At 46.3% G+C, this 22,035-nt stretch overlaps 2 protein-coding genes, 1 long non-coding RNA gene and 1 other non-coding gene across 7 annotated transcripts; 1 reads left to right on the forward strand and 3 right to left on the reverse strand.

The window, feature by feature from the left end:
- Positions 1-3,786: 3,786 nt before the first annotated feature.
- On the forward strand, positions 3,787-7,118 carry LOC122367132. The gene is made up of 3 exons (XR_006254006.1): positions 3,787-3,937; positions 5,687-5,815; positions 6,386-7,118. It is a non-coding gene; the product is annotated as an uncharacterized LOC122367132 (long non-coding RNA).
- Positions 7,119-9,359: 2,241 nt separating this feature from the next.
- LOC122367131 (leukocyte elastase inhibitor-like) lies at positions 9,360-13,855 on the reverse strand. 4 transcript variants are annotated; one of them, XM_043339953.1, is made up of 4 exons: positions 13,629-13,855; positions 13,380-13,400; positions 12,871-13,058; positions 9,360-10,527 (listed from the first exon to the last, which is right to left on the reverse strand). In XM_043339953.1, the coding sequence occupies exons 1-4, from the start codon at positions 13,645-13,647 to the stop codon at positions 9,598-9,600; spliced, it is 1,158 nt and encodes a 385-aa protein (XP_043195888.1). In that variant the 5' UTR covers positions 13,648-13,855; the 3' UTR covers positions 9,360-9,597. The 4 variants fall into 4 exon arrangements, with proteins under 4 accessions (XP_043195888.1, XP_043195889.1, XP_043195891.1 ...); XM_043339954.1 differs by lacking the exon at positions 13,380-13,400 and having other exon boundaries at positions 13,629-13,854; XM_043339956.1 differs by lacking the exons at positions 12,871-13,058; positions 13,380-13,400; positions 13,629-13,855 and adding an exon at positions 10,797-10,829.
- A 1,929-nt stretch (positions 13,856-15,784) lies between these two features.
- Positions 15,785-15,857, reverse strand: Trnaa-agc. The gene has a single exon. It is a non-coding gene; the product is annotated as a tRNA-Ala (tRNA).
- Positions 15,858-16,603: 746 nt separating this feature from the next.
- Positions 16,604-19,286, reverse strand: LOC122367115 (cathepsin D-like). The gene is made up of 4 exons (XM_043339929.1): positions 19,213-19,286; positions 18,882-19,002; positions 18,388-18,555; positions 16,604-17,860 (listed from the first exon to the last, which is right to left on the reverse strand). Exons 2-4 carry the CDS (start codon positions 18,993-18,995, stop codon positions 17,072-17,074), a joined length of 1,071 nt encoding a protein of 356 aa, XP_043195864.1. The 5' UTR covers positions 18,996-19,002; positions 19,213-19,286; the 3' UTR covers positions 16,604-17,071.
- Positions 19,287-22,035: the final 2,749 nt, after the last annotated feature.

Raw genomic sequence — 22,035 nt, forward strand, 5'->3', positions numbered from 1 at the left:
CTGCCAATGCTCTACCATGAATATTCGAGTAATTTCAGTGATGTGGGGCTTCAATCATGGTCAATAAATATCAAAATTAAATTCTCTTTCAGATTATGTCAGTTTTGTTGCTTTTTAAGCATTGGAAACTGCATTTAGTTGATGTTGAATGCACCACCGCCATTGGTGTCCTTGGTCACCCTGTTCCACTAAATGTAATATTTTTCGAAAACTAGACTATGTCGGTGTCTAAAAAGTTTACCAAAATTTACAAAAATGGTAACGCTATTACCTATCAAAACGTTGAAGCGCTATGATGTTGGGAAATTTTAGAAATGTATTTACGAATCTCGAACTTATATTTTTTGGAACCGATTACTCCTGAACAAAAACATCTCTATTTGGTAAACTTGTTAGGCATATGCCCTTAAAATGTCTATATCAAAATGAAAATTCATTTTTCTTTAAAAGTCCGCATATTTCATTGCAGTTTCGAAGATGTAAGGTATATTTTTTGGCCTAGATTGAATGATCTTCCATTCTGCTGAAGGTAACACTATGACAATTAATGGAATATTACTAAAAAACAAGACAATGTCGGTGTCTGGTTCAACCTTAATAATTAACATAAAAGAATTCTCTATCTTTTGATATGAGTCATAAAACAAGATGAACTTGGGAAATTTACGAATTTCGGTATTGAAAACCGCAGACCACCCTCAGTTGTGCTTTGTCCACTGTACTGTAAATGCTGCTAATATACCTCTGTCGCTAGCAGACGCATGTCTTTGCATTCGATTGGTTGAACGGCATTTCGTTTGCTGATGGAGAACACCTTTGTTTTAATTTGTATTTTGTCATCGGTTATGTTATTTGTTTTGTCCAAGGCTATATAAACCAGGTAGAACGCTCCGGGAAAAAAGTTGGAAACAATAAATTAGTTGCGGCATTCCCTGATGACGCGAATGTGGGTCAGCGGCCGGCGGCCGGCGGCCGCTAACACTGTATGAGGATGAATGCACGGAACTTATGCTTGTTGGAGATTGCGCTAGGCAGTTAAATGTTAATGTTAGGATATGTTTCGAAAGTAAATTGAACGACGCTTCGAACGCCGTCATTGAATTTGCGATACGACCACTATTTGTTTAGTTAGAGCCGGCGAACTTTTACCTTCCGACCGCGCGGGGAGGCAATATGGTGCCACACTGACGGTTTTTACGACAGCTCAAAATTCTTTTGAGCTAAAGAGCTGAAATTTGACATGTCCAATCTTTTGATCAAGCTGGATCTTCTGGTACAAGTCGCATATTGATGGTACGTCAGGTTGTTGACCTATGTTGTCGTTCGTGAGCCTCTACACAGTCCAAAACAACGCAGTTTCTGAACACTCAGTGCCAAGAAATCCTTCACAGAAAGATGGCACTTGGCAGAAAGAATAGCTGACGGTTTCTTACCGTTCGTATGTGTCGTGTTTTCACAAGAGTTTAGTAAGGTCAGGTCCCTCACGTCACCTCCCCTCATAACTCAATAGGACTAGGTTTACTATCATCATAGAAGCGTTTAATCGCCGGAAATCTTAACCAATCCCACTGGACACTGGATCCATACCCACATGGGGCACTCCTGACTGGCCACTCCCTCTGAAATCCATAATAAGATTGGGCTGCGGCCATGGTTATTGGTTATGTATTAATGCTTTTCACTAACAGAAATACAACAACTTCAACCAGCACAGTGCACGCCGCCACAACAGTCCGACCCACGTCCCTGATATCGAATAGCACTCGCCGGATGCATATATGCGGAGCCAATCAGTCCGAATGTGACCTGCAGCTTACAATTGCTGTGTTGCATGGCGCATGGCACAGGACGATTCCTATAGCAGCTGTCGGCTGGAGTGGAGAAACAGCACGTTGCGACACACCGCGCCGGCGACAGAGCTCAGCAGGGCTGGTTGGAAGCTGGAGCCGGAGGTAAGGGCGGACGCAGGCGCCAGGCACAGACATTGCAGGACAAATAACAGGATGTCATTAATTAGGGATATAATTCAAGACAAATGATTCAAGACGGACTGAAATAATGCACATTTTGCTCACTTGGATACCAACTTCAAACTTGACGTTTATAACACCACGGAAACAAATGGCCACACTGGAAAGAAACAAAAGATGAGGTGTTTTTAACTCAAGGAAGTAAATAGAGGTTGCATATGATGGAACAGCCCGAAGTGCAGACTAGCCCATATTTTTGGTAATAACTATCAGTTGTCCTACTCCTCTTCTCCATTTATCAACTACTGGACACATCTGAAGCATCATATAATATAGATAGCACCAATGTCCATAACAAAAGCTTGCAAAGTAGTTTTATGAAGCCAAGGGAAATATCCCTACATCATGCATGTAAACTCTAAATTACACATGCATGACAAAGGAAGCTTATGTAAAGAGAAGAGTGGCAAAAGCATTTCATAGTTAACATTATTTAAAACTGCACACAGGGCAAACATAAAAAGCAGCAAGTGTGATGTTCTGTTATGCTAAGAAATAGTCCAAAACAAAATACATCTTTTCATGTTTGAACTGGTTGTTCTTCTATGCCACTTCATCCATATCTTGATTACAGATGGGCTGTTGCTGTAGGCTGATGAAGTGACACTTGATTGCCTTTGTGCGAGCTTCAGTTGCAGCCTCCTAGGTACTGCACTGGAAAGCAGATTGAATTGAATGCCTCTGAAAGATAGGAATACAGGCAAAGTTAGCTGTAGTAGTGTCAATGATAATAGACATGACATTTTTGTCCTTTGGCTTTGACACACATTTGTTGAAGTACAAAAAGGTACAAAATAAATTGGTTTGTTTCAAGACACGCACACTGCACAAAGCCGCACAGACATAACACAGGCACATGAAATTGGTACACATAAAACTTGATGATTAAAAAGGTCAAAATTGAAATAAAATTGAAAATAATTGAAATAAAAGTTCCAATCACAATCATTTGATTTAAAATGACTTGACATATGTCACAAGACGCAACGCTCCTATTCACTTAAGAAAAGTTTTATGCTTTCATTATCCTCCACATATCAACCAGCTTGATACCAGGCTGTGCAATAGTGTGTACATAACCCCATGTTGCCATTTTATTAGAGCAAGTAGGGTTACAACAACAATGCTAATGTCAAACCCACATCTCAACCCGTACTGCAGTTTCAATCACCCTACAAGCACATGCCTTCTGGCAGTTTGATAGGCAGAATGGTTATTCCTACTTTCTCCTCATATTTAACACATATTTCCTTTATACAGATACAGTTTAGACCTGGTTATGGCAAGCATTTTCGAAAAAAAGATATGATAAAAATCCAAGACAAAGGTCGAGAGAAACAACACCAACATAAAACACCGACTATGTAGAACTAATACTGTCAAATTCATAAAAATATATACATGAGTCGATCAGAAATTCACTGTAGATTTCGAAAATGGTGTCAAATGCCACTCAAATGCCCCCATTCGCATGTAACAAGCAATAAAACACTGACCTTCAATCCCGCGTGCCATTCTCCGTAGGCCACTGTGTAATAAATAACGCGTTCACTGATCGCAAAAAAATGAGACCCACATATGACGCGTTTGCTACCAGCCAATCAGCGCTCGAGATGCCGAACGCTGATTGGTGGAGAGGGCCGTCGTTAGCAGTTCATTACACGTTGTTTTCCTTGAACATGTGCGTGAGCGCTGATGCTGCTCACGGGTTGTTGCCATTTTTCGTAATGCTGAAGGCACGGGAGCGAACCCCCCTGCATTTTTCGTAATGCTGAAGGCACGGGAGCGAACCCCCCTGGTTTTGTCCATGGTTTTGTCTGTTACACTGAACTCTTTAATGGGGTCTGTTATTTGAATTGATTTTGTTAGGTAAAGATTGAAGGCACTGTGACTATAAATAATGGAAGGTAGGTGTTGGTTTGGTACCTTGTTTAAAAACTTTTTTTTCCTGAGATTTTGCCTGTGCGAACTGCGAGCACCAGGCTGGGTGATTTTGTGTTTTAGATCCTTTTCTGAATTCTGTGGTTCAGTTGAGAATGAGATTCAAATCAAAATAGGTAAAAGGTAACTAGGCCAAGGCCAAAGGTAGTTGATGTTTTGATTGATTTGTCTTGTAGTTGTGGTAATTATCCTACCAAGTATGCTTTGCCCCAACAGCCAGTTGACGTGACCGGTGATAGTGATAGCAGCACGCTGCTATTAGTTATTACATGTGTCAAATTAGGTTTCCATAGAGACATCAACAAGCCCCATTCACATTGCTCCAACACAACCACAAGTGTGACGTCAGCAGAATAGCAGCATGCTGCTATCACCGGTGAAACACCAGTACCCTGGTGACGGACTTGACGGGGTGTCAATAAAGCTGGAGTCACCTTCAGCGCTAGCCAGTAAATGTGTAGATAAAAGGAAGCTGAAATTTAAAAACAATCTAACCTTACCTAACCTTACCTATTGGCTATTAACATACTAACCTATACCCTACACCCTACCAACTGATGGTGACGCCAGCTTTACCATAAACCGTAGGTTGTAGTTTAGTAGGTAAGGTTAGGTCAGGTTAGATAATGCTTTGTTCTGTTAGACTAGGTAGGTATTTGATTAGAATTAAAAGCGAATTTTGTGTAAATGTCTCAAGAACTGGAGAGTGTAGCGACTTCACAAATGGGTGGCAGCATGTGAGATGCCTGCTATATGAATACCAGAAATCCTTCTCTATGCCTCAACCCCCTGTTCTGGGCTGGGCAGACACTTTCATCCCATGTGGGAAGCTCCCCTAGGAGCATACACAGAGCCAGGTGCAGTGTCAGGGGCTGGGTGCCCTGTCCACTGGATGGGCTCAGCCCCAACCCAATGACTTGTACCAGGGTGCTTGCCCATACCAATAGCTCCCCCTAATTCCTATCATTCCTCCAACTCTGTAGTCTTTTTGTGCCAAAACTTGAAAGAGCCCAACCCAACAAAACTTTAAATTGATTTTGTAACTTGTGGCATAGTACTTACTATTTTGCCAGTCTGGCAACATCCCATTACTGCCTTGACTGGCTTTCTTCTCTCTCAGGCTGATCCTGTGTCACAGAGCCACATAGATGAGCAGCTACCCATCGTAGGATGCACACTCAACCTCCTGCTAGTTTCTGAGCCAAGTCAGCTTGACAGAGGGGTGTGCTAATGCACAGCCATCTAGCCAGTAGCCCCTGCTGACTAACAGATGCTGGCTGGGACAGACGCTCATCAAAGGTGTGCCACACGACATAGGCATTCTCGTTCTGCATCAAGCCTCAAGGTGCCTCAGCCAAACGGCAGTGAGAAATAAGGGTTGGAATAAAAGAAGAGGACTGAGGAGAAAATCCATTTACCACAATTTTATCACTGTGGGCCATCGCGAATGCGTAGTGTAATATACCTCACCATGGAAATGCCAAAGCACACAGCTCAAGCCATGCTGCCATCCACATGACGTGCGGCCAGGTATCCATTATCAGACTAGATATGTGACATCTGAGTTTTATAACATAGCCATTTGCAATCTTTTGTGGCGATGGAACTGTCTTAGCATAAAAGACCGCCGTTGTGTACCGTGCCTGTGGCCAGCTTAGCCGTTTCCATTGTATGCTTTGTGGTTTTTTAGTTCTGAGCATGTTATCTTTCAACAGGCTCGTTGCTGTCGGCGGTTCTGAAGACAGCGGTTCGATCCAGCTGAAGGACGTCACCTGGCAGAAAGTTGCAGAGTGTGGTGGCCAGTATCAAGCCACATTGTCCAGAAACCATCACATTATCTCCAGGTCAGTAATTGTGTGAACCGGGGGGGGGGGGGGGCGCAGCTGCGCCTTGGTCACCACTGTGTCGAGTTGTGGACGCCTGGGCCACTGTGTCGAGTTGTGATAGGAAAATCCTGCAAAATTCCTCCCACTTCTCCGTAGGTCTCTGCTGCTTTAACACAGGTGTCCAGTCCGTGTCGGTGAGCTGCCAGTTGAACTGGTAGGGATCGACCCGCTGTAAGCGCCGGCGTTGAACCGTCGGGCCGGTCGCGCACGCCACCAAACCGCAGCCCCACGCGGGTAATAATCGGGTTTGGACTTCTTGGATGAGATGTTTATGCACAGGCTAATGTACTGTAATTATGACTGAGTGTGCGACAGAAGACGTTGTGACTATGAGTCATACTCGCCGTGGCTGGTATTTGATGACCGTCGTGACCTGTGACGGTCGCCGTGACTGCTGTGTGACGATCACCGTGACTGTAATGTGACGGTCGCCGTGGCTGGTACGTGATGTTCTCAGTAACTGTTTATATAACGGCCGTCGCGACTGAAAGGTGACGACGTGACGTGACGCGACTCGCTCTGTTACAGGTCACTAGTCGCCGGTGCTCGAGCTGATGGCGTCGTTCAAGGGCTCCACGCTGCCGCCGCCGCCGCGACCATCCGACTCCTGGGCCCTGTTTCACGGCAGCGTACTGCAGCGTGCTACGCAGCGCTGCTGTGTTAGTGCGGCGATTGAGACGAATTCGGCTCGACGCTCCAGCGTTGCGAAACACCCGTGTTTGGGGTTTGGTATTTTAACGGGCTCTCCGATGACGTCCCGCAATTTGTGTTATATAATTTGACGATTATGTCGTAGTCTCATTCTGTCTCGATATGCTAATAAATGATAAATGGGACGGAGGTTGGAAGTAAGGTGTGAGTGGCTGTAACCGGCAGGTTTTGGCGAGCGCGATATTAGTTATCGTGAGCGCGCCAGCTGCAATCAATCGCGCGCTTCTGGCGAGAAAATACTTGCTCTGGAACCTAGAAGTTTGTCGTGAAATCTATGTACCTTTGGATTGAATTATTAGAACATAATGTACTTTCGGTGTCCAGCACTGCAGCTCTGGAAACAGAAATATGGATGTTGGCTGTTTGATGTAGCAAGGGCTAACAATCCGCGTCAAGAATCAAAAGCTGTATGCAAATTAAAGTGAATATATTTCAATGAATTTTTTAATTTTGTGATACAAAACATAAATGTGTCAACTACTGATTACACCCGGCTGCAAACACTGTAACGCTTGCAATGCTGTACGGCAAATAGATAATATAGATTCTCTGGCGGCCAACTGGCGCGATCCGAGGCTGCTGACTGTTGTTGTATAGGACAACACGGCTGAATGGCTACGATCGAGAGTACGGAACGGTGCTGGTGACTGGCGGACCAGCGAAAACAGGAAAGGAGATGAATAGCTCTAGCTCCCGTCTGCGCGCGGAAGGGCGCTGATTGGCGTGGCTCGCAGACTCCATTGGCTCATCAGACTGTTGTTGGTCTTCCTCCTCCCCTCCCACAGGCGTAGCCAAAGCGAGCGGCCAGAGCGGCGCTAGGTGTCGCCCTCCCAGGGACCGGGCAGTGCAGCTGGACGTGCCGCGGATGGTCCGCTTCTGATCTCGGCACACTCGGAAGAGTGCGGCCGGACACTCCATGGAGTTGCATAGCGTCGATAGGCCGTATGGTGTCGCTGTCGTAATTATAAAAGCGTAAGTAGAAGGTTGAAGCAAGATATAGAATGTTTTTCTTTACATTTAATATCGCAAAGCACAGCTTTATGCGCTGGCTACGATATGTGCGCGTCGGTTGCGGCAGTAATCATCGAAGAAATATATGGTTTATGAACGTTTCTTGATCATAAAATGATAAAACATTGCAATGTTTGCCTGTTGTGAAGAAAACTCCCATACTGCCGCTCTATCGTCCGGAATTATTCGTGTTTGATTACGGCGATTCCGCCACTCTATCAGCTGATTTTTGTTTCCGAGTCACGTGACCAACCGGTGTCTCCCTGGGTGAAATGGCTTCATTCCGGCCTAGATTGGTTGTCAGCTGTTTCATGAGCGCGAGGTCCAAGCCGGAAGGAATTGCGCTGAATCCCTCTCCCAGTGCGGCGCAAATCAGCGCCAACCTAAGAGCTGATGAACATGAGGGCACATTGTTAAAAGAATCACAGCAACGTCAAACTTACAACTTACAAGAAAATAAAGATCCAGAATGCATATAGGCAATGCGAACGAATTTACTATCTGTTTTGTGACCTTATTCACCTGTATTATGTATATGCAATGCTACCAACGAGAAAAGTGCTTATCACTGCTTTGTCCATTAAAGGTCACGTACATACCTATAATGGTCATCGGTAGGTACTTAAATTTCGAAAATACCGGCGATAAATACCAGGTAGCGTCACGCAAGAATACTGAAGCGTTGTGAACTTTTTCGGGAGTAAAACAAGCATCAATTATCCGTACACTTACCTGGCATTGAGAACTTCATATGCAATGAAGTTCTCAATGGCATTGAGAACTTTATCTCGACAGAAAATGAACCACGCCGCACTCGCTGTCACCAAGAAGTGTTACGGTAGCTGGCCAGGTAAGCCGTCAAAGTGCAAAGTGATGGCGTGTCCTGCCCTGCACTGGTTTTTTCCTCTGTAGCTGCAACCACCACTGGGGTGCTTCTGCGGAGCGCAGTGTCGACAAGCACAGCTAAATAGCCGTCAAACGTCGCCATAGACACGGGGGTGTCGTCAGAATGTTGAGCGGGGTATAGCCGTAGTTGCATCGGTTTTACAGCGTTTTTTTAAACTTGCATATAATATGAAATACCAACGAAATAACGCTGATGTGTCGTGTGCTGTTACGTGCTATGATTAGTGATTACTGATCATTGCAACGTAATTTGATGTCATCACACCTTCACAAATATTTGTGTTCTATGAGCCGCCCGTGGATCGGGTTGATTGACGGAACAGTGAACTGTCCCGTCTAAAGGGTAGGCCTCACTGAGTCAACCGTTCTGCTGCAAGCCATTCTGAGAATGTTGGCGAGGCAGGTGACATGAAATGTCGCAGTAAACACATGTGACAATGTAAGCGGGGTGAACACTGAACATTGCCCGATGAGTCAGGCGACATTTCGCAAGCCTTCTGTTTGACCCATGGGCTAGTCTGTAGGTGTGTTTCAAAGGAACTTTTGTTTATCCTAATTCAAATAAGTAGGCATGCAATATTTAATATGCATTACAACGAACAGTTTTTTTTTTAAATCTGCTTGCAATGCGCATTTGATTCGTCTTTTTTCTCCTCTCATAACACAATATTTTCTTTTAGAGGGTCCTGATGTTCAGGGCTCATTTCGCTTATTATGCACCGTATATTTTAGCTCGAATGTCCTTTCCAGGCGTGCCCTTATAAATGTTATTGTTGGCTTGGAGCCTTGTGCCATAAGTCTATGGCCTGGAAAATTATCACTCGTTCCTTTTTAGCACCTGCCATTCAAAACAACCGACTAGCTAGGTACATGCTATAGGTAGAAGCCGTTTATTACACAGCTAAGCTCTTCGAAAATAGGTTTTCGAGCAATTTCAAATATGTTGATAGATTTTAAGCCGATGATCTTATCTCATGAACTCAAGTTACATAACAAAGTCTCCAAAGTCCAAACAGTCAAATCAATCAATAACAGCCCTATCATATTTATTTCCATAGAACATCGTGCTCAAGTCGTGATGCTTTCAAAGCTCGTCCGATGTTCGGAGAGGTTCACGGCGAGCCTACGTAGGCCGTGAACATGTTGACCATATGTCTCCAGTTCCACACGATGGCAAAGAACGGACGGTCCAGGATGAACGAGACCGGCAAGGAAACGGTATAAGCAACCACAGCACCCGCCCCTGCCGCCACGGTGCCCTCTTCATTGACTTCGATGACGACCTTGTGTACCACCTTCTCAACTTGCAGCTTCTCTGATGCCATATTGCTAAGATCAGCATCGGCGCTGAAGACTTGCTTGATTCCTAGGTTTGGGAAAACCTTCTCCAATTCGTCGTACTTTGTCTCTATCCTGAAGCGCGGCATCTTCACTTCAACGGAGGTTTCTCTCAGCTGATTTGCAATACTTTGGACGTCCATCTTGTCCAGGGAGTCCCTGAGAGCTTGGACTACCTCCATCGAGCGGTTCAGCGGCCTCAACAGCAGCATGCTGTAGTCGCAGTTGCTGTACTGGAGAGAAACGCAGTCGTACGAACTCGTCTTCATGTACGGTAGGTCACTTTTCAGCCTCATCATGTCAACCGTCTTTTCTCCAGAGGATGTGAGGAAGTTCCCTGGATCAGTCTTGTTGAACTTTTCATACCACTGCCCCTTGAAGTACAGGGCACTGACCAGAGCAAACGCAGCTCCTTCCAGTGAAGCCGGTGTGACCAGTTCAGGAATAAAGTTGTTGGTAGTGTTGGCTACCGCCGTGTTGATCGCATTGGCGCCTTCCTTTGCCGAGGAGAACTGCTCGACCTTCGATGAATAGTAGGCATCCAAAGTGCACACATAATTAGGTTTGATGCTGAATCCTTTCTTCGCGTAGATCCCGTTGAAAACTTTGGTGGTTGCGGAGCTTTGACCAAATTTCAGATCAGCGATGACGGACTGGTATCCCAAAAGGAACGCGTCTCCTTTTATTCCGAGGGCCGAAGTCATCTGTGAAAAGGAATGGACGGGTCACAACTAAATTTCAACTTTGTTTTCATTTGCCTGTTGTTTTGTCTTGGTAGGCAAACGTTAAAATTAGCCTTGTTTTCGACTAAAAGCTAGGTACACCAAGAACTATTGCTTCCGTATTAGGTAAAGAATTGCCTTCATTTAATATCCATGAAGTGTCACTTTATTGTAAATTAAGCGCTAAGTTTTGTTCAGGGTGCAATTTTGCACCATTCACAAACGCAGCCTTCTATAGCATCATGCACTACATTTTTCTTTTGATTCCTTTTCCTAACCAGTAAAGCGCCTTTTGGGCGAAGAACGAGCGAGCGAAAAAGCGAGCCCTGCACGTGCGGAAGGGCGAGAGGGTACTTCCAACGGGCTTGCGCAAAGCACCCTTCTAACCGGTCTCTAGTGAAATTTGAGCGCAATCCGCCCAGCCGTTCCTGAGATCTGGAAGCGGCATTCTGCACGTGCGCACGTGCAAACGGGGTCCAAACTGACTTTTGCACGGCACCCTACTAACTGGTCCCCAACCGTGTACCAAATTTGAGCGCAATCGGCCCAGCCGTTCTCGAGATCTGGAAGCGCCCCCTGCACGTGCGCACGTGCAGTAGCACCTTAACCGCAACACATGGGAATGCATTGCCTGGTGGGTGCCTACCTGTATGCCAAGTTTCAGCGAAATCGCCCCAGTAATTACCGAGTTATTAAAATGGGAACAAATTTGACACCTCTTATTGTTGTATTTTGCACGTGCACTGGGGGTGACCCACATGCATCGAGAGTATCCTATTTTTGGTAGAACGGATGCTGCTATCCTACAAAAATTACCGCAAGTCAATCGCCCAAGCGGCTGCTGAGATATGAGCCTCTCAAAATCACTACTTTTGCAAAACAGCTTGAACACCCTTGACTTTTCACGTGGCACGTGCCACGACGGTCACTGAGTTGTATCAAAAGTAGTCAATTACGGGGTAGAAGGGATGGGGCTACCCAGCAAAAAAGACCGCAGGCCAATCGGTCCAGCGGTTGCTGAGATGTAAGCCTCTCAAAAGCGTTACAGGCCGGGCCGGGCCGGGCCGCTCATACTGAGATTTTTTCCGTTATATTGACCAGTAAAACGCCTTTTTGGCGAAGAACGAGCGAGCGAGATAGTGAGCCCTGCACGTGCAGAAGGGCGGGAGGGTACTTCCAACGGGCTTGTGCAAAGCACCCTCCTAACCGGTCGCTAGCGGTGTACCAAATTTGAACGCAATCGGCCCAGCCGTTCCTGAGATCTGGAAGCGGCATTCTGCACGTGCGCACGTGCAAACGGGGTCCAAAATGACTTTTGCACGGCACCCTACTAACCGGTCCCCAACCGTGTACCAAATTTGAGCGCAATCGGCCCAGCCGTTCTCGAGATCTGGAAACGTCCCCCTGCACGTGCGCACGTGCAGTAGCACCCTAACCGCAACACATGGGAATGCATTGCCTGGTGGGTGCCTACCTGTATGCCAATTTTCAGCGAAATCGCCCCAGTAATTACCGAGTTACTGAAATGGGAACAAATTTGGCACCTCTTATTGTTGTATTTTGCACGTGCAGTGGGGGTCACTCACATAGATGAAGAGTATCCGACCTTTGGTAGAAGGGATGCAGCTACCCTATAAAAATGACCGCAAGACAATCGCTCAAGCCGCTGCTGAGATATGGGCCTCTCAAAATCATTACTTTTGCAAAACTGCTTGAACACCTTTGACTTTTCACGTGGCACGTGCCACGGCGGTCGCTGAGATGTATCAAAAGTAGTCAATTACGGAGTAGAAGGTATGGGGCTACCAAACAAAAAAGACCGCAGGCCATTCGGTCCAGCGGTTGCTGAGATATAAGCCTCTCAAAAGCGTTACAGGCCGGGCCGGGCCGGGCCGCTCATACTGAGATTTTTCCGTTATATTGAAAAGACTCACTTCGCTCGCTGCGCTCGCTCGCTCGTAAAAAGACTCACTTCGCTCGCTGCGCTCGCTCGCTCGTAATAATATTTTTGGTGGGCATACCAAAGCATGTAGGAATTAGGAATAGGCACGGTAGGAACATTTTGAAATAAAATCCAAGTCAGTCTCAGACGACTTAGGTACCAACCGTTTCTTTCTCACAAAATTCGATGGTTTGCCATCGAAATGCTCTAACCCATGCTGATTCCTATTCGCCACTTTCTTCAATCCATGCAAACCCAAGGAACCTTGGGAAAGTTAAGAAATCGATATTGCAGCATAATCCACGCATAGCCCCGAGGTTAACGTTGCACCCACTTGCTGATAGATGAAGGCTTTCACCCGAGCTCAGCAGTGACCGTCTTACCTCGTCTCTGGTGGTGCCGTTGGCTGCCAGCCACACCTGCGTCATCAGCGTGGACATGACGAACGGAGAGATGGCCTCGTTTTTACCAAGGTCGGTCGTCAGCCCCTTCAGCAGCTTCAGGTCCAGATCGCGGGGCACCAGGCCCGGCCCGAGCATCGGCGACAGAGTCGCCAGCATCCAGCTGAATCCTTCGTCAAGAACATCGATGTGTCATTGTTTTAAGTTTTTCTTCATTGTATACCTTACGTTCTTATACATTAAATGCCCATTTTATGTCCGTAAAGCACCTGTCATGGCGAAACAGTAAAGAGGCGTGAAATCTGCACAATGTTTTGACTTAACAGTTCATTAAATTCAATTGATATCTCAAATACACTACCCTTGAGCTTTTGGCAGTTGACAGATGACGGAGATAACAATCAATGAATGCATATCGCGGTGCACCGTGCGAGTGCTATTAAGAAACCCTCAACACAATACCTGTATGCGCATACATATCTTATACGCACCTGGTATGAAGCACGCGAAATCTGAAAAGGGATCAGACATCATCTATCCTATCCCTTCCGTTTGTTTTTAAAGTTGTCTAAGACGAAAAAACGGTCCTAAAGATATGAAGTTTTTAGATTTGAGCGGACTTTGGATATCTGTACCTACTCTAGATAATTGAATACATTACAGTTCTGATAATTGGTACTGTCCAACATGCAGATGCAGCCGTTTGCTTCCAGTTATGCCAACAATATATAAAAACTTACCTGGTATAAAGCACATCATGGTTGTTATATTGAAGATATTTACACTTTTGTCACTTTTTGCATTTAAAGTTCAAAATCAATATCAATGTGCAAAACTCTAGCAGCCCCGTCTTTGTACCTCTCCAGTAATGATTTAGGCCTGTTCTCAGGACAGAGTTCTTTCAACCACACATGGGGTACCTACATGGGTCAGCACGACCAGCTCGGTTAAATATGCCCGTGACGGGCAGCGGCGGTGCTGGCGGCACCTCTGGTCCGTCCATCGCAGGGGCATCACGGGCCAACACATGGGGCCTAGAGAGGGCAAACTGAGTGCACTGTTAGAACATCGCTCAATGTATGCTGAATTTATTATTCTCGCATGCGGGTGAGGATGAGTGTGGTGTTATTGAGGTGATGTTCTTTTCCGTCGTTTGTCGCCGCTGGAGACGTGACTAGCGATTTTTCACTAACACGGCTGTCAGTCATAGCCCGTGAAGAGGGGGTCGGTTGCTGATGCAAAATAGCAGCTGTGAACTGACATTTAGAGAACACTCGCGAACGATTGTTGCAAAACATGTAGGGGAAGATGGGGTAAGACGGACCAGCTAAGGTTTGAGGCCGCATATCTTGCTACACTGCTCTCGTAATTCATTATATTTATAGTCTTCGGAATCTTCGGAAAATTTAGTCTTTACACATATCAACAGAGGAAGGATTGATCCTTCCTCTGTTGATATGTGTAAAGACTAAATTTCAAATTAAAGACATCTAGGTGGTGGATGCTCTTAAAGAGGGACATGTCAAAAACTCAAACAAGAAAAAACGTGGGGTAAGACGGACCACCCAGCAGTGCCTGCTATCCGTTCATGTGTGTTACACTTCTGCTCTGTACTCTTGTAAGAAAAAGTAACCAGAATGGTAAGATAACAAAATGAGCCTTTATTCTTTACTCATGTGTGATGGAAGTGCAGCTAAAAGCTGGCAACATGTGTGTTGATTGTCGTTTGGCATGAATGCATGCTAACTGAGCGCTTGCATGCATGGCTCACATGCAACAAAGACTCCTTCCTGAAAAATTAGCTTACTTAAACTTGTGTCAATGTTTTGGAAAAGAACTTTCCATATGCAGGGTACAATGGACCACCACAGGGTAAGATGGACCACAGTGGTCCGTCTTGCCCCAAATCTAAATTCTGTCATTATCATAACGTATAGGTCAAATAGCCCAACATTGCAAAACCTTGCCTTTCCTAAAGTGTAACTATAACTAAGTTTATAACTTTGTTCTTCACAGTTAAGTGCAAAATAGAAACTAATCATGCAAGAAAGGCGCCGTAATTGAATCACCCGTAGACCTCTTATATTAGATCGGTTTGACGAAAAACAACATTTTTCTCAATAACTCAAAAGCTATGCATCCAAGCAGCATGAGCTCAAGGTGGCCATTGTTACGAAGGAAAACAAACATAGTGAGTGCATAAAGCAGTACCTAGATACCAGCAACGGTTCAGCCGGGAGGGCTGGTGGTCCGTCTTGCCCCGCTGGGCCGTCTTACCCCACCTTCCCCTACCTACACGGATATTTGTGCATGAGGTTTCGAAGAGAGTGAGACAGCGAGCGGATGTCGCCAGCTTTTCATCAGCGACATGCTGCCAGGTTTAGCTGTTTGGCCGCTTTGCAGACCTTTGTAAAACGTCAAAATTTAAGTATAAGTAGTTACTCTATCATTTTCAGTTTACTGTACGGCAAAGTAAAATGAATGTGACACCTGCTAGCGTTGAGAGAGTGCAGAAATATGTCGTCAATTTTGATATACAACGCATTCTAAAAAAAAACGGCCATGAGTTGCCCCATCCCTAACTATTCGTTGTATTCATTTTTGAGTGGTTTGTGAACATTTTACGCATGCTATGCCGCTAGCAATACCTACATAAGGTCGGCATTACATAATGCATTAGGTGTGTATTTACATACATTCTCCATAATGATACCTACATGTGAACATCTGCCATTTTCCAGCCATGAACTTATTTGCGATTTTATTTTGCCTCCTCTCTAAACAGAAACGCGTCATATTTCGGCTTCGTAGCGTAGGTGACATTGCGCAATACCCCGCCCTAATGTCAGTCCATCCCACAAACCACAGTTACCTGGGTCAACCTAGGTCAAGAAGCTGGAGCTGCGGGGTATCGATCCCCGTACCTCTCACATGCTAAGCGAGCGCTCTACCACTTGAGCTACAGCCCCCGATACGTATGTTTGTGTGGATCTCTGTGTGTGTGTCCGGTCCACCCTCAGCCAGTTCTGGACCACGCCCAGTGGGCCACTTTCACTTGGCGCGTCCTCGGTCCGGTCGGCCGTCCACTCGCCAGTGCCACCACGCCTGATAACATTCTGAGAACGAGCCCACATATCCCTGGCCACAGGCTTCAGAGCCATCCGTCTTTATCAACTATCAAGGCTGGGCAAATATGATTAGATTCATGTGACGTATCTAAGCGGCCTTGAATACTTACCTACCGAAAACAAAATGTTACGCATTCTCGACGTTCATTTGCAAGTATGGGCTGATCTTACGTTTAGCACACTTGAGAGAGAGAGAGAGAGAGAGAGAGAGAGAGAGAGAGAGAGAGAGAGAGAGAGAGAGAGAGAGAGGAGAGAGAGAGAGAGTCAGAGTCAGAGGGAATACTCAGATGGGGAAAGGGATGTGTATGGTGTTGTGATTCTCAATTCCCAAGTGGGACATGCCTCATAACCACTGCAGGTCGGATCGCAGCCTGTCGGCGGCTGGGGCCTCGGGCGCTCCGAGTCAGGCTGTTCACATCACATCAGCCTATCGGCAGTTTGACCTCTCTGCAGGGGTGTTACTTTACCGACAGAATCGTTTGACCAGCCGCTGGTCCCCGAGCTTCGCCGAGCTACTATGACAATTGACCGGTCCTGATCTAAAAGGGTCATAATTGAAATGACCTCATTCTAACACAAATACTTGCTCAATTTATGGGTAGGTACTAGGTATTATCTACATACATATGTGACAGGCACTCATGGCTGTCAGGAAATCTGAGAAACAAATCGGTCATACACTTGTGGGTTCAGCAAGGCACATTGCCTAGAAATTGTACTTGTTATGCATTTTGCATTTTATATTACGCTATTCAATCTTTTGATAGTGCGACTTTTTATTGTCAAACATAAGGCAAAAGAGCCCATTTGCTTGCTATCTTCATTTCATCATCACTTCGAACAATCAAAATTTTTCTCACACAATCTCACATTGCTTTAAAACAAATAACACAAGTCATCATGACTCATGAATCAACATCAATCCAAAAGTAATGAATACAAGGAAATGCTAAGGAAGAATGAAACACCTAAGCTCAAGTTTTCGGTCAGTGATCAAGAGAATTTAGTTTAAAAGGACACTAGGTATGTATATAGAGAGAGCTTATGGTCTCGACCTAAGTGGAATCAGCAAATCCCATTCGCAAGTTTTCCGCATCGAACGCCGTGTAAAACTTCTGCATGAACATTGTTCCGAGACTCACGTAGTTGTCGATGAATTGAGGTACCCCGACGAACCCGGAAATACACATCTCCGCACCTCCCTCGAGAGGGATGACAAACACATACTCAAGGGGGCTCATCTCCAGGGAACGGCCAGCGATCGTCATCTTCAAGGAGGGCAGCGTGCTGACGGAGGTGCAGTTGAGTGCGACCACGCCCGGCTGGCCGATGTCTATACCTCCAATCGCATCGTTGACCGTCTTGGCCATCTCCATCGACATGAAGAAGTAGGGGTTGAGGCTGTTGGCGTTGACCAGACAGTTGCCGGTGCAGAGGCTCGTCTCTCCGACGTCAAAGCTCTCCGTCATGACCACCCAGCCGTCGGGGTTCTGCAGGGTGGTCGCCCACACCAGCTCGCCGCTGTAGCGGGCGCTGTTGAGGCCGCCCAGAGACAGCTCCCCTCCGGCTCCGTCCCGGCCCAGCCAGAGGCCCACCAGACGCCGGCCGATCAGGTCCTGCGACTTCATCGTGTCCAGGATGGAGGGAACCCGGTCCGGCTGCAGCGAGAAGCCCAGCCCCAGCACGCCGTCGTTGGGCGCCTGCACGGAGTAGCTGTTCCAGACGGCTGTGGCCTCGCCGAACGTCTGGCCATGCACGGTGGCGCCAGCCACGCTGATGGAGTCCTTGGAGAGCACGCCGCTGGCGTTCTGTCCGTACGGCAGCTCGAACGGAGTGCCGTCAGCCTAAAAATGTAAAAGATTGCTTTGTCAGCTATGTTGTTGAATTCCAACAGGCTGCGTTATCGTGAAGAGTTTTGATTCAGTTTACAGTTACAAGGCTAAACAATAAAATTGGAGGCAAAGATGAGTTAGTAACTTTTCAGCACCTCTGTGGGTATGCGAACTCAGACTTCTGAAGGCCCAGAGCTCGGATTCATCCGTTTTCTCGCAAAATACGCCCTTAGTAACTAAGTGCTTTCAGCGCAGGGAGACTGACTGAAGTCATACAGCGCTCACCTCCTATGTAGAATACGACGTGATAGCTCTCCCTGTATAATGTATACGAGGGATGGAGCGATATGAGGGATAGTGATAGCTCACATCGTAAGCGGAGTACGAACGGATTTGGCTGCTCAACTTTACGAAGGACCAGGGCAGTCAGTAGCTCATCTCGTACGAAGCACGAACGGATCTTGCAGCCCACCGCGTATGAAACACAAACGCGTTTGGAAGCTCACCTATATGGGGCACGAATGTAGTTGGTAGCTCACCTCGTACGTGGAGGAGGCGGCGGAGTCGTAGCGGCGGTGTCCCGTGCAGAACGGGTCGCTGCAGTTGACCGATGGCACGTAGGTCAGCCGGCTACTGATGTCCACAGTGACGGTCATGGACTGATCGGGGGTGCCTATCCCGATCACACCCACAAACGACTGCTGGCCCTGGAAACGGGAGAGCGAGAGGGGGCATTGTGAGGTGTGATTGGGGTCTGAGATGTTCACCAAACAATTACTCTCATTCTTTACAACCATTTTCTAGTCACATCCTATACCCTCGAAAGGAAAGTTAACCTTTGGTGATTGAGCATCTGAGAATGACTTTAGCGTGAATTGCATATTAATTTAATCATGTAATATTATTTCTTCGATTACTTCACACTATTCGGAATATCACAGCGGTACGAGTTGAAGAAGAAATGGCCATTTCACAGTCAATTTCAGATTGCGAGGCAAGAGCTTACTACCATAGACATAAGTCATAAACTCACGTTGACAAGGACGTCTTTCAGCGGCAAAGAGATGACGCTATATCCAGTGGTGTCGGGCACGGCTGCCGCCTGCAGGGCGCCGAGACACGCCAGGGCCAGTAGAACACGCAGCATGGCGACTCTGTGAACGGAGCAGTAACGAGCGTGAGCTAGAGCTTACAACTATAGTTATGGTTTAATTAACGGACAAATTCACTCGATATCAAATCTGCTCAATGAAAAAGTCACCGATACTGATATGCATGTGGTATACGACATCGAATCACACGAATCAGATATACGAGAATAGCTTTCAAGAAAAGAGACCAACACTACTCTTTTCAACACCTACCTGTGAGTGTGTGTGTGTGTGTGTGTGTGCGCAGCTCCAAGAGCAGTCACCTTCACCACCCTCGGCGACGAACTGATGAGGACCGAGACCAGTGCGGCTCACTTATAACCCCCCTCCCCGGCGGACCCCTACTGATAGCGATGACACCACGATACAGCCCGTGCGGCGTGCGTGATGACGCGAGTGCAGAAGTGCCTCCCTGCACGGACCTGACGTCCGGCACTCGACCTGAGTGGCATCCACTCAGACAGACATACATCTCAAGACGGGTGTGCATTATCGCTTCTTCTCAAACCTGTCCGGACAAGTCACGCGCGGAGATAGAAGCCCTCCTCTCATCATCTAGCTGGGTTTGTGAATCATAGAGATAAGCCCATTGAATCTCTCGTCCGACGGCATGGTAGTCATACAACTAGCTTGGTAATGCAAATCTGGATACACATATAATTGCACACACATTTCGTCAGGTTGCTTTGTTGAGGTAGCGTTTGTTCCATAGTTCCGGATGGTCACTGGCACAAATACCTAGATATCAAAAGAATCACCTCGTTTTTATCTCAGCTGGCATCTGTTAACGCTCAAATGAAAGCTTGCAGAATATTCAGGCTGAAAATCGTCTCTTTACCTATAATCTGGATATTTTACCTGCAATATATTTATAACCTGAGGTTTGTTTCAGAAGAATAATGCTATCAATTTAGTCATGAGTGTATGATATTTATTATTTCCCAGACATATCTAAGCACGAAGGCCAGGGAAACACTAGGATACCGTTAGATTGTGTTTCTATCTCGATCTCTAGCAGCAATCGCCTAAAATAGCGCGTAAGTACTTATCATTCTATGATGTGACAACAAGTGTCGGTGGACATCCCTGTACGAGATATGGTGTAATATTATGTTGAGTTTGAGATCAGAAATCGGCATTTCCTTGAGTGAGAGCTATACGTAAGAGTTATCAGTGACGCGTTTGAAAACTTTGTCGGATTGGATTGATGGGTAGCCCTCTTGTCAAGTATGACGTCAAACGACATGGGGCGTTCCTCGTCAATAGGTAAATCGTCATATCGGTGTTTATGACTTAAATAAAACATTCCCGAGTAACTGTTAACATTTGGTTCAGAAAGAATAGCCATATATTTAATTCTATTAAAAGCATGCCTACTCAGTATAACTTTAACAACTTCACGCACCACCTATGTAGTTGACAGTCGTTTTTACTTACAGGGTGGAAAGTAATTACGCGAACATGTATTTTCTTACAATTTCGCCCGTCAGTGGAAATTTTGTATGAGCGCGGGCTGTTATGGAACATGACTGGTCGTGTTTGTTGTCGCCTCATCTAACAAAAGTGACCTTACTTTGAAAAATGACTTGGAAGGTCTACAACACCCCTCGGCTTCGAGTGGTGCTGACGCCATACGCTGCTCAAGACCAAAATGGGCAAAGAGCTCAATTTGAAGTTGCCAGGGAAAGCGTTTGTGATTATTTTGGCTGGATTGGTGCGGAAGGGACTCGGAACGGTCTCGGCACCAGCATTACTCAATTACACCTTTGGTTGAAGCATAATAAAACTTAAGAGGACTTAAAAAGCAAAGCCGTTGGCGGCAGTAAAACCTCGGCGAATTCAGGCGCCGAATGGGTGGTCACCATTTCCGCGACCAAACGACAACAGTCGACCCGAAAACAGGCGAAATGGTTTACTTTGGCCGGGTACCCGATCTAAGATATCACGATTCATACATAAATACGTGAAAATTCGAAAATCAAGCCGTACAAACAATCGAGATGGCCAAAATTCATGAATTAACAGCAGGATTGTCAATTTAAGTTTTCTAAAGACCGCCAAACCTGAACGGAGGAGGACAGGCAGCTGGCTTTGTGGTTGGGTGAGACATCTTCGAAGCTATTTCATCCGTCAAACCTGCAGAACAACGCGTTGGGGGCTGCTGATGCGTCCGACGTCCCGCCCGTCCCAACCTTCAAACATCCGGCAAAGGAACACACATCAGCGTGTTATGAGCGCCCGGATAGTGTCAGAATTGCATATAGTGACCAACAAGGCCACCAAAAATAAAGTATACAACTAGTGGAACATCCTTCCAGACGAGTCTCTTTATCTAATCCATCAATGCACCAAAAGGGGCAAAATGATTGAGCGCACTTTTGTCCCCGACGCAAAGAAACTTTTCTTCATGATTGATAAAGTCCTTCCTCTCACGGCCAAAACGACGCAAGACTGGTGCTTTGAGAACCCGTTCTTCTTCTGGGCATATAATGGTCAATCTGGGAATAGCCCAGACCTCAATTTGATCAAAAATATCCAGGCGACTCTTCAGGAGAGCGTCTAAGAGCTGCTAGTAGCCACCAACATCGATTGCCTCACCAGACAGCTCCAGGAGGCGTGGACTAAGCTTTGGCCAACAGTGCTTGACATGCTCATGTCAATTATGCCTGAACGCCTTTGTCAGTGTATCGCACATAAATAGGAATATATGAAAAGATGAAATTTTCATGTTACCGCCGCTTTTTCCATTGCTATAAGACGAAAAAGTATGTTCGCGTAATTACTTTCCACCCTGTACCTACGTACAGTGGATCTAGTAAGGATCTCCAGACGTTACTAGATGGCGTTGAGCCTCAGTCGAGTCCATGTCAAATTCAAGGGGAGGTCAGTACCGAGCTGGGCCCGATGGGGGGGGGGGGCGGTTGGCGAGGTCACGGTGCGGGTGACCTGTCAAACAGCCCCGGCTCGGTGGGGCACTGCCGCAGGCAAATGGCGCACTCCAGTGTTGTTCCATATTGCGGTGGTGGGCCGGGCGGC

Source organism: Amphibalanus amphitrite, unplaced genomic scaffold, assembly GCF_019059575.1.
Source record: "Amphibalanus amphitrite isolate SeventyFive unplaced genomic scaffold, NRLGWU_Aamphi_draft 000852F_arrow, whole genome shotgun sequence".
NCBI classification, from domain to species: domain Eukaryota; kingdom Metazoa; phylum Arthropoda; class Thecostraca; order Balanomorpha; family Balanidae; genus Amphibalanus; species Amphibalanus amphitrite.